Consider the following 21,765-nt stretch of genomic DNA (forward strand, 5'->3'; position numbering starts at 1 on the left):
TTTTACACAGTCAGAGATACTTCATTTCTAGCCAAAAGTAGGGAGGAAGGGAAGAAGGAAGGATGGACTAACGGGATGGACGGACGGACAAACCAACTTCACAGTTTTCATATATATAAAATAAATCAACTCAAGGAAGAAAAGTCAGCAAAATTCTTTTATCAAAAAGATCTGGGGGCTGGAGAGATGGCTTAGCGGTTAAGCGCTTGCCTGTGAAGCCTAAGGACCCCGGTTCGAGGCTCGGTTCCCCAGGTCCCACGTTAGCCAGATGCACAAGGGGGCGCACGCATCTGGAGTTCGTTTGCAGAGGCTGGAAGCCCTGACGCGCCCATTCTCTCTCTCCCTCTATCTGTCTTTCTCTCTGTGTCTGTCGCTCTCAAATAAATAAATAAGAAGTTTTAAAAAAATTTTAAAAAACGTTCTGGAAGCCGGGAACAGTGTCGTACGCCTTTAATCCCACCACTCAGGAGGCAGAGGTAGGAGGATCACTGAGTTTGAGGTCACCCTGAGACTACATAGTTAAATTTAGGTCAGTCTGGACTAGAGCGAGAAGATTCTACCTGAAAAAAAAAAAAAAAAAAAAGATCTGAATAAACAAAACTACCAATATTTGAAGGGGCTGGCAATTCTTAAAATGGAGAGGGATGAGAATAAAGTTGATTTAGATGAGATATTTCAAAGCCATTACTATTGTGACAGTTTTTTGTTTCTGTTTTTTTTCTTCAAGGTAGGGTTTCACTCTAGCTCAGGCTGACCTGGAATTCACTATGTAGTCTCAGGGTGACCTTGAACTCACGGTGATCCTCCTACCTGTGCCTCCCAAGTAATGGGATTAAAGGCCTGCACCACCACACCTGGCTTTATTTTATTTATTTGAGAGAGAGAGAAAGAGAATGAGTGCACCAAAGCTCTAGTCTAGCCACTTAAATGGGTACTGGAGAATTGAACTTGAGTCCTTAGGCTTCACAGACAAGTGTCTTAACTGCTAAACCCTTTCCCCTCTTTTTAATTAAATGCACATGACTGCTTATACCAAGTGCTGGTTTTTTGCTAGCTGAAGTAAAAATAGCTTAAAAAAAAACCAACTACCCAAATGATTATGGCAACTGCTGATTATTGCTAGTTGAAGTAAAAGTAATTCCTAAAATAGTCAAATGATTATGTTAAGAGTGGATGTACCCTGGATATCTTCTACTTTTGAGGAAACTTACAGAAGGTGACTCTTCTCTGAAACTCCTTAGGCACTGCAAATGGCACAGGCAGGGCCAGCAGGCTGCTATTCTTTGGTGCCTGTAGCACCTGAAGAATGGCTTAATGGAGTGAGCCTGGTGGCTTATACCTTTAATCCCAGCACTCAGAAGGCTGAGGTAGGAGGATCGTTCAAGACCAGCCTGGAGCGAGTTCCAGGTCATCCTGGGCTAGAGTGAGACCTTACCTCAGAAACAAATAACAAAAACACAATTGAGTAGGTGAGTGGCTTTTGGGGTCACTGTTAAGGTCTCTGAGCTTTTGACAAGGGTTGATCCTTCCAGACATGTACAAGGTAGGCTCATGTTCAGCCAAGGTTTGTTGATGAAGCTCTGTGACTCTTTGTAACAGTTACAACCCATTGGTGTTACAGGCACACAAAGAACTACTCAAAGTATGATTCAAAAAGGATGAGAAAAACCACTTGCAAAGGGGAGGGGGTTGTAGAGAGAAGGCAGAGGGGAACTGAAGAAATCCTCCCAGGAGACTTTCAGGCAGTCTCAAAGGGCATGTGGCTTGTCACTAGAGTTGCTTGTCCTGGTGTCTAAGGAAGGATGGGACTGGAGCCTGAAAAGATCATTTCATACAAAGGCATTTGGTATGGGCCAAGTGTGTAACTCTAGAAGTTTGGACAGCAGAACACATTTGGAAATAGGAAAACAGATCTCAATTGTATCTAAAGTTGTCTGAGGGGTCATTTTTTTGAGGCATTATGGCCTTTTAATTAGCATCGGCTCATCATCCAAGAGTTAGGGCTAGAGCTTAGCAGCCCTGTCCCTATGTGTGAATATTTAGTTTAGAAAGCTGCCACGTTCCATTAGAGGTGGCTGTGCTTCAGCAGTGGGTGCAGAAGCTGTGTAGACTTTTCACATATCCTTTGAGATTATGCAGCATGTAATTGGGAGATGCTGGTACTTAAGTGTGTTGTGCATGGTGGAATGTGAGATTACTGGCTATAATGAGACCCCAGCAGCGTACCTCAGGAAAGTAGTTACAGTTTTAACCTTCATAGATAATGTTATTTGTGGGTTTCCATAAGGCAATTTATACTACTCTCTCCTAACCCTGAAACTGCAGAAACAAATAGCACAAAAAGATATGAAGTTGTTCTAGGCTGGAGAGTTGGCTTAGCAGTTAAGATGCTTGCCTGAAAGCCTAAGGACCCTTGTTTGACTCTCCGGATCCCACATAAACAAGACATACAAGGTGATGCAAGCGCACAAGCACACAAGGTGGTGCATGCATCTGGAGTTCAATTGCAGTGGCTGGAGGTCCTGGTGCACCAATTCATTCTCTTTCTCTCTCTAATTAAAAAAAAGCCTGGCGTGATGATATAGGTCTTTAATCCCAGCGCTTGTGATACAGAGGTAGGCTCACAGTGAGTTCCAGGCCAACTTGAGACTACATAGTGAATTCCAGGTCAGCCTGGGCTAGAGTGAGACCCTACCTTAAAAAAAAAAGATAATGAAGTTGTTCTAAATAGATTATTTATTTATTTTCGAGGTAGAGTCTCACTCTAGCTCAGGCTGACCTGGAATTCATGGTGTAGTCTTAGGGTGGCTTTGAACTCATGGCAATCCTCCTACCTCTGCCTCCCAAGTGTTGGAATTAAAGGCGTGTGCCACCATGCCCAGCCTAAACAGATATTTTTGTTTAATATTACTTCCTAGAATAGGTTTTTGAAAATACTGTGTTTATAGAGTGCAGCTGTTTCTGATAGTCATCACATTGGAATATAGTTCTTCTAAAATTGAAACTGATAACAGAAAATGAAAAGATTAAAAAGTATAAGGGCTGGGTGTGGTGGTGCACACCTTTACTCCTAGCACCTGGGAGGCAGAAGTAAGATCACTGTGAGTTTGAGGCCAAGCCTGGGCTAGAGTGAGACCCTACCTCAGAAACAAGCAGAAAAGGTATAAAGGTCTATTGACTTTGATTCCTTGACAAGTATATTGGTAAAAATCAGATGAAATCCAGGTATGGTGGCACATGCTTATCATTGTAGCACTTAGGAGACTGAGGTAGAAGGATTGCCTCAAATTCAAAGACAGCCTGCAATACAGTAAAACACTTTGAAAAATAATTTTTTTTCTTGAACCTTTATGTTTTCTTTTACCACATCCGTCTCTTTAGTAACTCAAATCTACCTCCTTGCTTGACAGTAAACTTTCTCTTGAGTTTGGGTTTCTTGCATGCATGTATATGTATACACACACACACACACACATGTAATGTAATGTGTGTGTGTGTATGTATATAATGTATATGTATATTAGATCAGCTGAGAAGAGTTGGGGTGAAGATAATTGGAGCTAGCATGAACGGAAGTACTTGGGCTTCAAAGAGGTTTGGCTCTGGCCCTGAGCTTTTGGCTCTTGTGCTATGTGCCCCATGAATAAAGCATCACATTTACTCCTAATGTGGGCTGAAGCTAGTCATGTCAGGTGTATCAAAGTCTCTTCTCTGTCCTCTTGATTGCCTCTCCCTGCAGTAAACTTGTAAAGAAAATGTCAATGCTCTTGGCTTTGTCTTAGTTTTAGTTAAAATTTATAATCAACAAATTGCCTGGTGGGAAAACTAAGTTAAATGGTGGCTTTTCTATTGACATATAGGGTTGTCAGAAGACAATTTGACTCATTTTGTTTTCTGAAGGTGTATCTGTACTTTAGGAAAATGTAAACATTTTGAAGTATTATTGATAGGAATTTCACAGGCTTTCTCTTTGAGATTTGATGAGTATAGAGTCAAAATGATGGAGATATTCTCAGTTTGATCAAATCTAACCTTGAAGGTGTAATGTTAAGAGTGGTACTCTTAAAGCTGCGTGTGTGCAGCTGTGAAATAGTTTTATAGGAAAAGTACCATAAATGATTGAACTAGTTTGCTAGTTTTGGATACTGTTAAGAGGTTCTGTTTTCATGGGTGAAAAACCAACAGAGAGAGAATGTGAATGAATATGGGTGCCTTCAGCCATTGCAAATGAACTTCAGATGCATACGTCACTTTATGCATCTGGTTTTACATGGGTACAAGGGAATTGAACCTGGGTCATTAGACTTTGCAGTCAAGTGCCTTAACTGCTGAACTCTGTCTTCCAGCCCTAAATGGTGGTTTTGAAGAGAAAGTTGGATAACCCGTTGGCCTAGAGCTTGCCTGCAATAGGTATAAATTTTCTTGCCTCCTAGTACTCTACAGAGATGAGTGAAAATGTGCTCCTTAGTCCACTTCCTGTGAAGGGGCCATGCCCTGGAGAGCTAAGCTTTTATGTCTGTTGAATTTCATTTATGATACAATGGTTACTTTGGTAATTGATGTGCTGTGAACTGGGAGTTGAATAGTTGCTTGTCGCATTAGAAATTCTGGAAGAGTGGGGCTTTGCCTTCTAGTTTTTCTGTGAACATTAGGGAAAGGGAGAGTCACGTCAGGGATTCCCTGCATCCAAGACTCTGTATACAGTTTATTTTGTGCTCTAGTATTTTGTCTAGTTAGCATCTGCTCAGGACAGAGAGGAACTGAAAGGCTGCGTGCTAGATTAGGCCTTCTTTTGTAGATGAGGAAATTGGGACCTAAAAATGCTGACTGATGAAACTAGTAAGGTCATGCAGCTAGTCATTAATTGAACTGAATTTTTATCTGGAACTTTATTCTCTTAAATTTTCCCTCCCTCTATTATGCCACAGTTAATACACTGAATATCTCCATCAGACCTAGATTCTGTAAATTGCCTTGTGTACTTTTGTTGAGAGAAGTTCCTGCTTTACGGTCCTGACTGGCTTGACACTTGAGGTAATCCTCCTCCTTCTGCCTCAGGAGTTCTGGGATTACAGGAAAAGACCACCAAAACCCAGCTTCATTGTGCCCTTTTTGGAAGTACACCTGCCTCCCACCCCTTTAAGAAATTGTAAGTTTAGCTGGGCGTGGTGGCACATGCCTTTAATCCCAATAGGAGGCAGAGGTAGGAGGATCACAGTGAGTTGAGGCCATGTAGGAGACTACATAGTGAATGCCAGGTTAGCCTGAGCTAGAGCAAGATCCTACCTCAAAAAACCAAAATAAATAAATAAAAGATAAAATATATTTTAAAAAGAAAATGTTTATCTAAGACTATGGCCTAGGAAAAGTTGATCACCCAGGGCTTGTATGGAAGAGGTCTGAATTACTAGCTCCTTGTGGTTGTCTTGTTCCCCTGCCATACTTTGGACCAGCCACTTCTTATAATTTGACCTTTCCCAGGGCCAGCTTCCTCATGCCTATGATTATCCCTTAGAGTTTCTTTCTACATGTTTATAGCTCTTGCATTCTTAGTTAACTAGTCCCATGTGGTTGTTCTGCTGTATGCTAAAGGCCTGGCAGAGTATGTTAGAAAAAAAAAATATTTTTTTTTTTTTTTGAGCTACGGTCTTGCTCTATCCTGGGCTGACCTGGCATTCACTATGTAGTCTCAGGGTGGCCTTGAACTCACCACAATCTTCCTACCTCTGCCTCCTGAGTGCTGGGATTAAAGGCACGTGTCACCACGTCCGGCAGAAAATATTTTCATTTATTTGCATGCGAGAGGGGAGGATATTACATCAAGGCTTCTTGCTGCTACAAATGAACACCAGATGCTTATATCACTTTTTGCATGTAGCTTTATGTGGGTGCTGGGGAATTGAACCTGGCCCAGTAGGCTTTGCAAGCAAGTGCCTTTAACTGCTGAACCATCTTCTCTGTCCCCAGAGAGATATTTTTGAGTCCTGCCACCCATGAAATGGGAAACAGCATTTATATATTGACTCTTAACATGTTTGTCCCTCTCATCCCAAATAACTTACATAGGCTTACAGTGGCTCTAACTTTATCTTGACCCTTTCCTGTAGGGATATATTATTGTAGTACCATTGTCTAGAAAATACATTAATTCCTATTATTAATTAGAGAGAAAGAGAACCCTGACAGGAATCAGTACCCTCCTGTGATCACTTACGTAGCCCAACCATTGGTAGGGAAGTCCTCTACTACTGAGTTCCTTCCCTACCCATTTTCAAGTGATAAGCCCTTGCCAGCTCTCTTGGAATCTATTACCGCAATCACTGCCATATTGTTTCCCCAGAGGGAGAGGAGAGGAGGGAGGGAGGCAAAAGAGAAAGAAAAAGACAGTAAGATCTTATTCCTGGGCCAGCCTCGTTTTCTTTTTTTTTTTTTTCTTTCTCTTTTTTCTCTCTTTCTCCCTCCTTCCCTCCTCCTTCTCCCATCCTATCCCCTGCCCTCCCTTCCCTTCCCTTCTTCCCTCCTTCCTTGTTATTTTGAGTTATGGTCTTGCCCTAGTCCAGGCTGACCTGGAATTCTCTATGTAGTCTTAGGCTGGCCTCAAACTCACAGTGCTTCTCCTACCTTTGCCTCCCAAGTGCCACCATGCCCAGCTTAATTTTTATTTTATTTTATTTAAATTATTTTATTTGAGACAGGATCTCATATAACCTTGACTATCCTGGAACTTGCTGTGTAGCCGAGGAGGACCTTGAATTCCTCATCCTCCTGCCTCCACCTGCTGAGTGCTGGGATCACAAGTGCCCATTCCCATGGCTGGTTTATGCAGAGATATAGACTGAACCCAGGGCTTTCTGCACACTAGGCTAACATGTACCCGTAAGGCTAAATTCTAAACCCCTCTCACTTAAAAAAACAAAACAAAACAAAACAAAAACCTAGTCTTTCTTGCAATTTTCTTTTTCTTTTTTTTTTTTTCAATTAGTGCAGCCTTGGAAATGTACATTTGTGTATACTTTGCTGTGAACACTGATTTCTTCTCCTTGTGGAGTGCAATATGTTCTTGTCTCTTTTGGTCTTTTTCTCTCTGGAAACTTAGGTATTTTTCCTTCCATTCGCCATTGCAGATTCTAGCAAAACTACTTGCTCGTCACCATTTCTCCTAATGATGAGGTAGGGAACTAGGCTTTGGTGGTGCCAGGCACAGTTGGCACTAGTCCCTGGCACTCACATAGCTGAGTGTCTTTGGGTGCATCAGCCTGCTGTGCCTCACCTGTGTGAGCACATGAGGGTGGGGTAAAGGGGTAGGGATAGGACTCAGAGCTAGGACTGTAGGATGACTCAGTGTTAGCTCTTTCTCATGCTTGTCTTTTTTCTTTTACCCCAGAACTTGCTAACAGATGTGTGAAACCTGTGTGCCCAAGACATTCCTATTTTGTTTTTATCCCCCCTCATAGACCGTGAACAGAAACAGTGTTCCATTCCATTCTTGTAAATTAAGACCTGTGGTTCAGAAAGCTCTTGACAGCTGTTTTCCTGAGTGACCCAGCCCTCCAGAGCTTTTCTCTTGCTGGCCTTTTCTAGACCACCTTAACTGTACAGCCTTTGATTATCTTCATTCCTGGCCTCTAGTTGTACTCAGGCATTTCGTCCTTTGGTGATCTGGGACAGCTGAGTCTCCCTGGCAGCACGCTTGCACCCACAGTATGTGTTTTCTTTATTTCCTGCATTGCCTGCATCCTGGTGGCTGTGTGCACACTGAGCTTGTCCATGGAGAAACTGGCACCACCACCACCACCACCTTGAAGGCACATTCCACTTTTTTTTTTTTTAAAACAGTGTTTTGCTGTGTAGCTCAGGTTAGCCTTGTGGATCTTTCTGCCTCTGCCTCGGCTTCCCAAGTGCTTGGCTTACGGGTGTGCTGATGCACTTGTTCACAGTTGACTTTAAAGGCACAGTGATTCCCAGGCAGAATTACTTACCCAAAGAGATTGGGTCCAGAGTTTGGATGCCTTTGCTTTTATCACACAGCCCAGTTTGGGAACAAACAAACAAACAAACAAACAAATTAGCTTTTCCACTGTAAAAGATGTGGCCACACATGAGACATACAGATTTGTACAGGATGCCTGCTGCTGGGAGCTCTTTAAATTTTATTCAACCGTCATCCATTAATTACTCCTTCAGGCTACATCAGTGGCATAGTTAGAACCTCAACATATCAACAGGCCACTCAAAATGTCATGTGCAGGCTTCTTTTTCCCCACTGCTAATTGTCTTTGATTGACTGATGTAATTTTGGAATTGCCCATTTGGTTTTGATCTGTCTTGTGGCTTTATCTTTGAGTTTGGCAAGGCTGTGCATGCATTGAAATTAAGGTGCTTTGTTCATTGGTTGATACTCAGGTTGTGTACTGTGTTGAGTACCCAGGACACAGGAGAAAATGTGAGGTGCACTGCTGAGCTGCAGACGCTTGGTTCCATTTTTTGGAGTCCAAATTTGTATCACACTTAAACTTACCTACTCTGCTGCAGATCAACAGAACAATAAAACTTGCTAGTGTGCATGCATGCATGCTTGTGCATGTTTGAGGGCATAGTGCTCCATTTGGAAACCAGGGCTTCCATATAATAGGCAAGCACTCTTAACACTGAACCATACTTCAAACTTAGAGCAGTTTCCAATCAAAGTAACATAAGACAAACTTGGACTGCTTCAGGTTTTTTAATTAGCTAAACTTTGATTGACAAAAATACATCCAACATGATGCTTAGAATTTCATGTCTTGGAATGATAAAATCAAGCTGACTGACATGTATTGCCTCACCTATGTATTTTTTAATCTGGTTAAAAACATATAAAACCTACTCTTACTCTCAGTTCTCAAGAGTGCTGTCCATTGTTACCTGTAGTCATTGTGTTACACAGTAGATCTCCTGAACCCATCCCTTCCAAGTGAATTTTTGTATCCTTTCTCCAACATCTTCCTAGCCCTCTCATGCTTGGGTTGGTAAGGAGTTAAATCTATGTTGTCAATAAAGAAGTAAATTGTTATGAAATAAATGAGACTAAATATGGATTCGGTCGCAAATAGGGAAGTGGATAGAATAGCATAGAAGCTTATGAGTTGAGCTACCATGCCATCCACATTCTTGTTCCCCTAGGGGAATAAAAGTAGGTAAGCCAACTGTACCCAGTTCCTGCTGTGGAGGGGATAGAAGGCAAAGGTGCCTCTGTGGTGTGAAAAAAACATTGGAGCCTGAGGAGCCTGTCCTTCATGACAGCAGGCTGACAAACCCCCTTACATCTAGCTGCAGGCCAGAAGACATTCTAGCAAATAACCAATTCTACTTCTTTTCAAGTTCTTTAAAAATTTTTAGTTACAAATGTATTGTTTCAAATGACTGGCCATATGTGTATTTTCACATTCCAAATATATCTAAATGGTATGTTAGGATTTTAGTCAAATACATATTTAATATTTTGCTGGCTCCCAATGTAAGTAAAGCACTGTTCAGTATGCATAGCAAAACTGTCAAATTGTGGAGGCTTTATTTAAAGAGGATTAATTTGAAGCTGAGCTGTGCAGTGTGCCCTTTGGCTGGCATACCTACATTTCACTCTGAGATTGCCAATCTGAAAATTACTTTAGTGAGAAGAAAAATTGAATTGCAGCTATAGACAAGATGTAATGTGGAAAAGTTTCTTTGCAGTACTATTTTGGACCCACACTGTAGTGGATGCCGAGGTAATCTATCAGTTTGTGAGTGTCTACAAAATGCAACTCTCTAGATAACAGGTTTAAAGTAAAGATTTAATACAGTCTCCATCTCCTATGATGTTGCAGTGACAGTTTAAAACTCATTCTCTAAATCTCAGCAGACTTTATAGCTAGCAGTGGGCCAATATAAAGTTTAATAGCATTACAACACATAAATCATCTTTTAAAGATGCTACTAGTAGCTCCAATATTAAATGCAGACAATCGCCTGTGGTATAAATAATTTATCAAACACCATTTCAGATTAGCCTTCCATGCTGAGTTATTTATTTTCGCCTTTTCTGTACGATTCCTAAGGCACTTTTTGAAAGATCCATTACTGGTCAGTTTAATGAACTTGGGGGTCTGTTTTGTCCCCTCAAGCACTTGGGTACAGCTGTGGTGACCATTACGTGGCCGATGTGGCCCTCTTTGTGCCTTTTACAAGTGCTGCCCATTTGTCATGTAGCGGTAAATGGAGCTGCACATTGGAGTCCAGGGACACATTGTGCGATGCGGTGATGGAGACAAACAGATAGCTCTATAAAGTGCTGCTTGTCACAGCTGACTTGTCCTACAGTACATCACTCTTATTGTAATCTCATTTAAGAAGCAGTTGTGGCCCGTGGGACTGATATTCCCAGTTAGTTTGGTCTTTGTAGCCATAAAGCAGGAAGTGTTCCTTTTATATTCTTGGAACTTTTAGGGAGCATGTGTTGCCTGGAGTAATTACACAGGAACTTCTTGGCGGCACCACGTGCAGGTTTGTCAGCAGGTTTGTGTGAACCTTCTCCTAGTTTAGAGTTGGTACAGGCAGCTGCTGCTTAGAGGTAAGCTTCCTCTTTAAGAGCTCATTAACTAACTTATCAGTCATTAGGATCTGCTGTAGAGTAGGTGCTTTTTGTGCTGGATTTCTAGTTTTTGCAGCAACCCTGTGAGGTAGGGTACTATAATGTCTGCAGAAGAGGATGAGCTCGGAGAGGTGAAGTTACTTGTTCAAGTTTGCACAGCATTAAGTAGAAGGCAGTAAAGATGCAGTCCTATCTACTTACCTCTACATTTTCCAGGTGACCTTGAACCTAAGTCCCTCCATTGTCACTGAATCACTAGGGTTGTGGTAGTCTTTTCCTTGAGCACTATTCTTGTCTTGGAGGGCCATTTTTGTATTAGCTTGGATGTGTCCTGCTGGTCCAACACACTGAGTCTCCTGTGTTCCCTTGGAACAAGCCCTGTAAATCCATGAACTGCTGATTGGGGGAGGTATAGTGGCCAGTTAGGAGGACAAGGTAGCACTAGGGCCTAGCTAGCTGGGGGGCACAGGCTCTGCAGGTCCTGGATCAGAGCCCCTCTGTAGCAGCTGTCCCCAGATGGCAGGATCCAGATTGCTGTAGCTTCCAGAAAAGGGTGGTGCAGGTTTCTAGGGAGAAGAGAGCCTAGAGAAAGAGACAGATAAAAGTGTAGTGTTTTACCTATCTTTTGCCTTTAGTTTGTGGTTTCTTGATAGTTTTCTTAAATATTTGGTAGGACAGGTTAAGAACAAAAAAGTTGTTTAATTGTAAAATTTCACTGTAAAGATAATACACCATCAGTATGCCCAGTAGCGTATTTACATGTATGCTTAGAATTCTGTGTATGGGGCTGGAGAGATGGCTTAGCGGTTAAGCGCTTGCCTGTGAAGCCTCAGGACCCTGGTTCAAGGCTCAATTCCCCAGGACCCACATTAGCCAGATGCACAAGGGGGCACATGCGTCTGGAGTTTGCTTGCTGTGGCTGGAAGCCCTCGCGCACCCATTCTCTCTCTCTCTGTCTTCCTCTTTCTCTGTCTGTCACTCTCAAGTAAATAATAAACAAAAAAATTAAAAAAAAGAATTCTGTGTATGAAGTGCCATAGTCAAAGCTCATATTCAACATTAAAGCAGTTCCTGAAATGCAGCAGGTCTCTGGGAATGCTATTGAAGTTACTTTGTAAGGAACAGAATGGGTAGACAATAGAGCATCAGTCATTTTCAACCTTGTGTTTTGGTGATGAGGGGAGGAATGTGAAATAAGACCTTTGATGCTGACATTGATCTCTGATGTGACGTTGTAGGAGTGGTGGAGAGTAGAGAGGCCTTTCGTGGGCCTTTTTTTTTTTTTTTTTTTTTAAAACAGAAGGTTCCTTACTCTGTCCTGGAAGTGACTTTCAGGAGAGCTGCTAGTTGCCCAAAGAGAAATTGGTACCCACTGTTACGTTCTTGGTGATGGAGGATGACACTGGCATGGTACTGTGACTGGTGGCTGTGGAATCTCAGAGGCATGTTTCACTATTTGCTAGTTGTGTGGCCTTGGGCTCCTGCTATGGTTTCTGATTAGTGTCAGCCTCTGAAGTTGAGAAGGGAGAGAAAGAAACAGGATAAGGTCATCAAAATGCTAACTCAGTATTTGACACATTCAAAGGTTTTCAGTAAGTGTGTAAAGTTCATTCCATTTTATAACGTCTCCAGTCCTATGTGTACATGGGCAGGGGGTTATGAGATTTTCTTCTTTAAAAAATTTCCCCCTCCCCTCAAAAGGGATTGTCTTCCCTAGAATTGGTGGTGAGAAAAGAAACTTAAATATTTTTCCAATTTTTAAAAACCTTTACACTTAACAGCACAAATGATTTAAAGTAAACCATTTGGTACAGTAAGCTCTGCAGCAACTAAGTGCTTGCTTGCCTGCAGTAATCACTGTGCCTTGCTCAGGGGAACAGCAGCAGAGATGAGACAACACAAAGGAAGGAAAGGGTTAAATGGCAGAGAAGGGGGAGAGGATTGGAGCAAGCAAGAGGCTCAGAGTGTAAGTATGCATGCATGCATATATATACGTGTGTGTGTGTGTGTGTGTGTGTGTGTGTGTGTGTGTGTGTGTATGCTTGGTCAATAAGCAAAGTGAGTTGGAACAAAGTTGGATTTGTTAAGTGGTGGTTGGCTGGCTGTGTGGGAGTGGCTACCACCTCCTGTACCATCTTCCCTTGTTTCTGCTACAGTTTTTGTGGGAATGTTAATACTCCCAGGAGACAGTTCTTGATGAACTGTTGGGTGAATTCTTATAGAATTGTGCATGTACAGAGAATAACTAGCTTCACTGGCCTTTCCATGGTGCCACTGAGAAAGTGAGAAAACCTGGGGGCTAAATGTTGAAACAACCCTTAGTCTTAATTGCTGGTTTGCTGAAGGTCCCATTTTTGCAGATGCTTCTCTATCCTTCTGAATCTGTAGAGGGCACTCCTGTCACTGGTATGTATTCCAGGTTGGCTTGGGGCAGGCAGAGGAGGACTAGCCCTGAGTGGGTTCAGATTTTCTCACCACTTAAAGCCAGTGAATCTGTCCATTGAGGTCCGTTTCTGGAAAAGTATTAGTGGGATGAGTGCCTTCCTTCAGCTACCCTTTATCTGTGCTCTTGTGCTCTGTTTGGGGAAGTGGCTGCAGCACAGGCTAGATGAAATTGGCACATTTCTATGCTTGTTTTATAAAGGACTGAAGCTCTCTGGTCCCCAGTCTGGTTGCCTGCATTCCACTGGTGTCCTTGGTGCCTTTTCATTGCCTGCCTTCAGTCTTGGACTTTGCTCAGCCAGCCATTGTTCCACAACCCCTACTTGGTCTGTAGCCCTTGTCACACCTTGCTGCAGTTACATGGGTCTGATGCCCTAGTGGACTCTTTTTTTTTTTTTTAATTAAAAAAAAATTATTTGCAAGCAGAGAGAAAGAGACAGAGAGGGAAAAGATGGCTTCTAGCCACTGCAAGTAAACTCCAGTTGCATGTGCCAGCCACTTTGTGCATCAAGATTTACGTGGGTACTGGGGAATCAAACCCAGGTGGTTAGACTTCACAGCAAGTACCTTAACTGCTGAGCCATCTCTCCAGTCCCTCAGCGGAGTCTTAAGTCCCAAGAGGGTAGGGGACTCGGGGGCCTCCATCTCTGCAGCCCTCGCTCCTAGAACAGACCTTAGCACATGATGGCCTTCTTGAATAAGAAGGAATTAATCCACTTGCTTACCAGTAACTGTTGGGAACCCAGATTTGCTGCTTCTGGGCAGAGCAAAGGAGAGTGATTCAAAGAAGTGAGTCACTTCAGTAAACTTGTAGGCTCATTAGTAGGTTGTTAGTCTGTCTCTAGCTTTCAATGCTGTCTTTCTCCATATGTTAACAGGAAGTAGTTTTCAGCCATTGTTGAATGGTTTTTTCCCCCTTCCTTTCTTTCTCCCTCCCTCCCTCCCTCCCTCCCTCCCTTCCTTCCTTTCTTTCTTCCTCCCCTCCCCCCCCTTTCTTTCTTTCTTTCGGTTTTCTGAGGAAGGGTCTCACTCTAGCTCAGGCTGTAGTCTCAGGGTGGCTTCACACTCACAGCAGTCTTCCTACCTCTGCCTCCCAAGTGCTGGTTTGATAAAAGGCATGCACCACCATGCCGGCTTATTGCTGAAAATTTTTAACCATTAAAAAATTTTTGTTTATTTATGTGTATGTATGTATGCATGCTATGGTACACTGTGAAGGTCAGAGGACAACTTGAAATGTCTTTGCTCCAACTTCTTTGAGGTGGTCTCTTGCTACTGTAAACAAACTGCCAGAGTGCAAAAGAATGTCAGATTAGCGGGCCTTCTGGGTTCAGATTCTTTCTGTTCCAGCTCCTATTGTCATAGGCATGTTGGGATCACAGATGCATGCACCACTTTGCATCTGCATTCAGTTTCATGTGGATATTGGGGAATTGAATCTGTGCCAATAGGCTTTGTAAGCAAGTGCCTTTACATCTGTGCCAATAGGCTTTGTAAGCAAGTGCCTTTAACCACTGAGCCATTTCCCCAGCCACTATGAAATATTTTTGGTCTCTTAGCAAATTAGGCCCATGATTCAAGTCCAGCCTAACACCTGGAGTTTGTTTGCAGTGGCTAGAAGCTCTTGCATACCCATTCTCTCTTCGTATCTCTGTCTCATTCTCTCTGCTTGGAAATGAAAAGGTGTTAGGGTTTTTTAAATTTAATTAAATTAATTAATTTATTTATTTGAGAGCGACAGACACAGAGAGAAAGACAGATAGAGGGAGGGAGAGAATGGGCGCACCAGGGCTTCCAGCCTCTGCAAACGAACTCCAGCTGCGTGCGCCCCCCTGTGCATCTGGCTAACATGGGACCTGGGGAACCGAGCCTCGAACCGGGGTCCTTAGGCTTCACAGGCAAGCGCTTAACCGCTAAGCCATCTCTCCAGCCCAGGTGTTAGGTTTTATTGGGACACAATAATTCCTTTTGTTTATGCATTGTCTGAGGTTATATTATGCCACAAGTGGTTGGGTTGAGTAGTTGTGACGAATACTTAGTATGCTCACAAAACCTAAAATATTTACCGTCTGGCCTCATACAAGGAGTTTGCTGATTTCTGCTTTAGATGATATGCCATCAGCCTTGTGATGGGAAATGATGTACTGAAGGAGGGTACATGCATGAACAGTGTGGCCTTCCCACTTATCAGTTGAGGAACTTGAGGCAAGCCATTGAGCTTCTTTAAGAACTTCTTTAAAAGTTGGTATTGAAAACATTGCACAGCTCCTGGGAGATTTTGCACATCACTGTTAAAAGCATCCTGTGGACTTATGAGCAGGCTGTGATTTTCTGTGGACATAGCAAACCATGGCTTGTTGGGCCCTGAAAGGCCCAGGCGTGAGGCCTAGTGGAACTTCCTGAGCCTAGCTGAAGTTTGGCGACCTGTCTCTGGTCCTGTGGACATAGCAAACCATGGCTGTTTCTTGTTTTCTTAGGAGGAAGAGGCTAAGCAGCTGGTGAGTGAAGCCATCTCAGCTGGCATCTTGAATGACCTGGGGTCTGGAAGCAACATTGATTTGTGTGTCATCAGTAAGAGCAAGCTGGACTTTCTTCGCCCGTACTCAGTGCCAAACAAGAAGGGGACCAGGTGAGTGAAAGAGATAACATTTTTCCCATGTTTCATGTCCTTATGGTATCTCCATGGCCTGGATTAGGCTTTCTGGATTCTTTGCCACATAGAGGAAAGCCAGCATTCCCAAAGCAGTCTTAAACAATAGAGGACTTTGAGCCAAGGCTGCTTTGTGACCGCAGGCTGCTATAGGTATGGAGAGGTGACTTAATCTAGCAAGCCTTGGTAGAAGAGGTAGAGCAGCCCATGAGAGCCTTGGGTTGCAAGTTGGGATGGAGAGGCTTCACTCTGTCTTTTTCAGCATCAATAACAGCCCCTGAATTCTAGGAGGAATTTCGTGAGCAGGTGCAGATTTCAAGGCTGCTAGCCCATCGCTTTTTCCCAGGATAGTCCCAGACATCCTAAAGTTCCTAAACCAGTGGCTAGGGGTCTCCAGAGACTGGCTTTGGCAGCCATTGGTGTTTGTCATGCTGGAGGAAGGAGTAGTCATGCTACTGAACCTGTGGTCTGCTACATGGGTGCCTCGTCTCAGTGATACAGGACAGGCCCCAGGCAGTGGGGTGAAGTTGTAATTGAGTTACTCAGTAGACCCTGGTAGTTGGTATCTTCTTGGGTGTCCAGATGCTTGGGCTCTTCTGCTCCTGAGCTCTGCTTCCAGCCATACTCAGCCGAACAAAGTGCAGGAGCATCTGTGACCTTGGTGGTCTCTGTCCTGTCCTGTAGGTAGGCCAGGGTGCTGGCATGTAACACAGACCTCTTGCTTCCATCTCCACTGTGATCCCTACTTCCAATCAGGAATGTTTTTTGAGGAACCACCGGTGGGCCGTCAGTGCCAGCAGGGCTTGACTACAGGTTGCACTCAGTGTTGTGGAAGCCTAGTGTTAGAGAACTGAGGTAGATGGTGGGGAGTATAGCCTCGGGTCTCTCCAAAGAGTGTGGCCAGGTGGGAATGTTTCACAAAAGTAAAGGCTGGCTCTTCTGCTGCAGCTACTCACTTTGATTCAGAACTGGATATGTCCTGTCTGATCTTGTTTTCTCTTGGAGCCCAAGTGCCTATTTGAAAGGACAAATATTCCAGAAGCATGTGGTCATGGCACAGCATGGCACTGGTCCATGCCAGGTTGATAGACATAATTGTCCTAGCTAGAGATAAACCAGAGGAACAGTGGCTTGGGACTGCCATTTGGCAGTCTCTAGATTCTGGGTTATGTGAGAGTTAGGAGTTCTCATACAGGTTAGGTGGAGTGCCTCGTGCTCCAAGAATCTTGTCACATGTGTTCAAGGAGGCTAGTGTTGGGTGTGTCCTGGTGGCAGTCCACCATACCCCCACAGGGTATAGCCATCTTGAGTCTTGAGTGTGATCTAAAGGGATATATCTGGAGTTGGGCCATTAGGACCATATTTATATGATCGTAGAATAGAAGGCTATAGCTGTGTCATCCATGTTGCTGTTCAGAAGTTTCCTAAGAGGGAAGGGTTAGCCTGAAGTCACATAGTAAGTGACATCCAGCCTGTACTGGAGATAATGGGGTGGGGAAGGAAAATTGAATGCCTGCCAAGCATTGGCCTGTTCTCTGTTCTCAAGTCATGTATGTCCCCATCTTTGCAGCACTTGGAAGTGAAGGAAAGGGAGCCTGGGGGAAGTTGATACCCCAAGACCACAAGGGTGTAGTTGACAGAGCCAGGACTGTAGTCCAACCTGTCTCCTGCCTATTCAGAATGCCTGGCTCCCTTCTGGTCTGCCTGGCAGAATCCTAACTGTCCTTTTGTTTTCTCATTAGGTTTGGCCGTTACAGATGTGAGAAAGGGACCACAGCTGTCCTCACTGAGAAAGTCACCACGTTGGAGATTGAGGTGCTTGAGGAGACTGTCCAGACAATGGATACTTCATGAATGGTACTAGGAGTGTCTGCTTACTGTTCTAGAAGACTGGAGGCCCCAGAGGGCCCCCTCCCCCATAAGACATGTATTTGGCTTGTGTTCTCTGAGTGAAAACTCAATAAAAGAACAGAAAAAAAGCATAGTGTGTAGCTCTAGTATGGGGACTGTGGATTTGGGGCTCCACCCACCTGGTTACCCTTCCAAGCAGTGAATACTCCTCCCATGAGTGCCAGTTTGGGTTCCAGAGAGTGTTGGCAGTGTGGCCTTCTGAAGACAGACTAGGCCTCTTTGAAGCCTTACTGGATTACTTGGGTTATTCAAGTGAACATCAATTACCCACCAATTCTGGCTTACTTCCCCTTTGCTGGGGTAGCCCCACCTGTGTGTCCTAACAAGGTATATAGGTACAGCACAGTCTGTGCCCCAGAAGTCACATAGAAAGCAGTGTCAAAGAGTAGATAGGCTGGGGTGGTGCATGGCTTACTTAGTGTGCACGAGATGCTGAGTTCTATCCCAACCACCATACACCCCCTTGGGTTGTGAATGGTGGAAATGATGAGCCTCTAGAAGCTCCTGTTCTATTAGGCACCTGGTTCTCATGGTGTGGAAAATGGATGGAGTATAGCAAGCAGGTTCATTGGTGTGCTGGGGCTGATTGTGCCAAGGGCAGATGCAGCAGGAGCTCTGGGAGCTGAAGCAGTGTTTGCAAAAGAAGAGGTTGGTGCTGGGCAGAAGACAGGGACTTTGATCCTCTCCAGAGAGAACATTGTAGGGCCAGCCACTTGAGGTCAGCTTGTGAAGACTGCTGGAGCAGGCTTAGGAGAGGACAGTAGTTAGTTGAGGGCAGGAGCTTAGCTGATGATTATCAGAATTATGTGAGGAGCTTTCATTTGGATGTCTGGGGCCTGATAACTGTTTCTAAAGGCACCCCAAGAAAACTGTGCTGCAAGCCGACTATGGTGTTGCACACCTCTGATCCCAGCACTCGGGAGGCAGAGGAAGGAGGATCACTGAGTTCGAGGCCAGCCTGACACTACACAGTGAATTCCAGGTCACCCTGGGCTACAGTGAGACCCTACCTTGAAACCGTCCCCCCCCCCACCACCAAAACAAAAATAGATTATGCTGCTGTCAGTTCCAGTTGAGGAAATGCTGATGTTGTGTTACAGCCATCCTTGAACTATTTATTCATCACAGAAGTAGTTCCTCTCCCCATTTTATTTCAAACATGGAGAATACCAACCGAGTAGTGGCCACACGTAGAACACAGGCTCAGCGCAAAGATGGCATTGACCAGTTGGGGCCTTATCCTGGGGAGGTCTGGACATCAGGAGGCATGGGGACAAGATACTAGGGACAGTGACCTGTCACCAAGTCGATACCCTTTGAGAATTGAGTATAGAAACAAAATTCAAACTTATCTCCTACAGAGCTTGAGTTTCCTTAAATTCACATTTATAAATAGTCTTCACAGTTAATCCTATTTGGGAACAAGAAATAAATGAACATATTTCTGCTTTTCCTACACATAGCACAGTTGAATTTTAATTCTTGACTTGCACGGTCCATGGATTTGAATTTTCTGGAAGGTGACTGGACATACTTTTGGATCACCTGCCATGTGCTAGCCAACTTGTACCATGGCTGTTTTATTTTTTTGAGACAGGATTTCATGTAGCTGAGGGTGAACTTCTGATCCTTCCCGCCTCTAGGATTATAGGCATGTGCTACCAAGCCCTTGCATCTTTTATTTCCAATTGCGCCACCCACCTGGGAAGTCAATACTAGATTAGTCCCATTTTGCACAGGAGGAAACTAAGGCTCAGGAAAACTAATAACCTTGCCCAAGGTCATACTAAGAAGTTGCAAAGCCAGAATTTGTAAAGAGTAGCCTCAGGGCAAAGCCCTTAGATCTTTCTTGTGGGCCCCTGCCTCTTAATGGAGGAAAATACTTAACACTGATCACTGAAGGAGCCTCAGCATTACAGCTGGTGACAGTGCCCAGTAGGCAGCAGGGGTTCAGAAAATGGTGAGCAAATAGAGCTCTCTTGGCTTTCCTGAATGCCATTTGCTTCTCAAAGCTTCATGCACAATGCCACGTTCTTGTCACTCATCAAGTTATAAAACAAAACATCAGTGAAATCTCTATAAACAATTATTTCTACTTTATCCCTTTACAACAGATAAAGCACAACCTGGTTGGAAAGATGCTAAGAACTTTGAAGTGAACTGGCTGCTAACCATTTTTCAAAGGCTCACCACATCAGTCACCCTGTTCCTGCAAATCTTCTGTGAGTGTAGACCTGGACAGGCCTTGGAAGGAACTAGCCAGAGATTCACATTGCAGTCAGTACAAGGGGCTTCAGGGACTGCAGAGCCACCTGCCCTCGCCAACAGCCCAGATCAGATTGTCCACAACATTGTGTTCAAAGGAAGTGATCATTGCCCAGCCACTCTGCATTGAGCTCAGTAGCAGGGGGTCCGGCTGCCCTTGGGGGTCTGCTGAACCCCCCTGGCCTTGGCTGTATAGGGCTCCAGGTGCCACTTGGGGAGAGGACTCAAGTAAGGCAAAGTGGTGTTGGCTATGACCAGGCATTGCAAATTGTATTCAGGTGCTGGATGTCCAGACGTGCATCTGTCTGGCAACCTGGTGCACATATCCGATGTCTGGTCTCTGGTCTGGGTCGGGGTAGATGCACATACTGACCAGTTCCCGGAGCTGTGAGGAAAGAATGGTTCCAGTTAGTCTTTAATGAACCATTGAGGGGCTGGAGAGATGGTTCAAGTGGTTAAGGTGCTTGTCTGCAAAGCCTAAGGACCCAAGTTTGATTCCCCAGTATCTATGATGTTATAAAGTAAGGCATTTGTCTGGAGATAGTTTGCAGTGCCTAGAGGCCCTGGAGCATCCATTCTTTCTCTTTCTATCTGCCCTCCCCCTCAAAAAAAAAAAAAAAAAAAAATATATATATATATATATATATATATTTTAAAAAGAACTATTGAGCACTTTTGTCTGTATCAGCACCCTCAGGATGGTACTGTTGTCCCCACTGGAGGTAATGAATGCTTTGTCAGAGGTAAGGTACATGGTCACACAGCTCCCAGAACCATGCCGAGGTCTGTCTGGTTCCAAAGGATATGCTTTGAGAACCTGAGAGAGGTTCCTTCCAAATAACCTTGTACTTTCATGTTTACACACCTTTGTGCAAATAGGTGGGTGTGGGTAGTGTGTGTGTGTGTGTGTGTGTGTGTGTCTGTCTGTCTGTCTGCTGTCAGTCATGCAAAGCCCAAACCAGAGGACGAAACTGGAGGAAAGGGCTTATTGATCATAATAAATGCATTAACATGCAGCAGGGCTGCAGTCTGCACACCCCCTGGCCTCTTCATTGTGTTCATGAAAGACGACGCTTTTAATTATACAGACATTGAAGGCTTTGCCCTCCCAGGGTGGGGGAGGTGCGCCTTGAGCCTATGATCACCTCACATTCTGATAGCCTGAGTGCCAATTATTTTAATGGTAATTAAAATAATGACCTTAAAAAGCTTGTGTCTTAACTTTAGTGTTGCTGGGCTGGCTTCTATGTTTTCCACTTAAACACCTGCTGCTAGAGGGGCTAATGGTCACCAGAAGCAGAAAGATGGGAGGCCTTGGACAAGAGAGCTCTAGTAGTAGTAGCCATTCTGGGGAAGGCTCAAATGATGCTCAAAGACCTGGGGGCTGCTACCCACTCTCCAGGCTGAGAGTCCAGGACCTTCTAGCAGATGGGGGTCCCTCCACACTGGGCGGGCCTAGCTGACCTGTAGAGACATTTTGGGATCCTACTGTTTGATCAACATTGGGAAGCCCTGAGCAGATGACAGGAACCTGTAGCCTGCTTGGACACCCTTGGAATTCAAGGTTACTGACAGATGAGATAGTGATTTTTTTCTGGTACATTACTCAGGACACTTGAGGCTGACCCTGTCAGGCAAAAATAAAACTAGGTCATGGTGAAGTCTGTGACCTGAAGTCATTTATGAGCAGCTCACAGTTATCACTAAGTGCATATTTGAAATTTGAGTAATGAAGTAAAACAAAAAATAATGAGGAGGTAGAGAGATGACTCAGTGGTTAGGTGGGCTTCCTGCATAAGCATGAGGGACTGAGGGGCCCTGGGACTGCCTGAATTCAAATATCCACATAGAAGAGCACAACTTCCCCAACCCCAGCTCTCTGCACTCA

General features: G+C 44.1%; 2 protein-coding genes across 3 annotated transcripts in view; one reads left to right on the top strand and one right to left on the bottom strand.

The window, feature by feature from the left end:
- The window catches only part of Psmb7 (proteasome 20S subunit beta 7), a 63,680-nt gene extending 45,997 nt beyond the window's left edge, over positions 1–17,683 (top strand). The window contains exons 7-8 of the mRNA XM_045141615.1: positions 15,529–15,680; positions 17,444–17,683. Coding sequence (XP_044997550.1) covers positions 15,529–15,680; positions 17,444–17,555 — 264 coding nt within the window. The 3' untranslated portion in view covers positions 17,556–17,683. The remainder of the gene's footprint in view (positions 1–15,528; positions 15,681–17,443) is intronic.
- A 1,060-nt stretch (positions 17,684–18,743) lies between these two features.
- The window catches only part of Nek6 (NIMA related kinase 6), an 84,638-nt gene continuing 81,616 nt past the window's right edge, over positions 18,744–21,765 (bottom strand). For both annotated transcript variants that reach the window (XM_045141701.1, XM_045141700.1), the window contains exon 10: positions 18,744–20,262. In XM_045141701.1, the coding sequence (XP_044997636.1) occupies positions 20,152–20,262 (111 nt within the window). In that variant the 3' untranslated portion in view covers positions 18,744–20,151. The remainder of the gene's footprint in view (positions 20,263–21,765) is intronic.

This window comes from Jaculus jaculus, chromosome 1 (assembly GCF_020740685.1).
Source record: "Jaculus jaculus isolate mJacJac1 chromosome 1, mJacJac1.mat.Y.cur, whole genome shotgun sequence".
NCBI lineage: Eukaryota > Metazoa > Chordata > Mammalia > Rodentia > Dipodidae > Jaculus > Jaculus jaculus.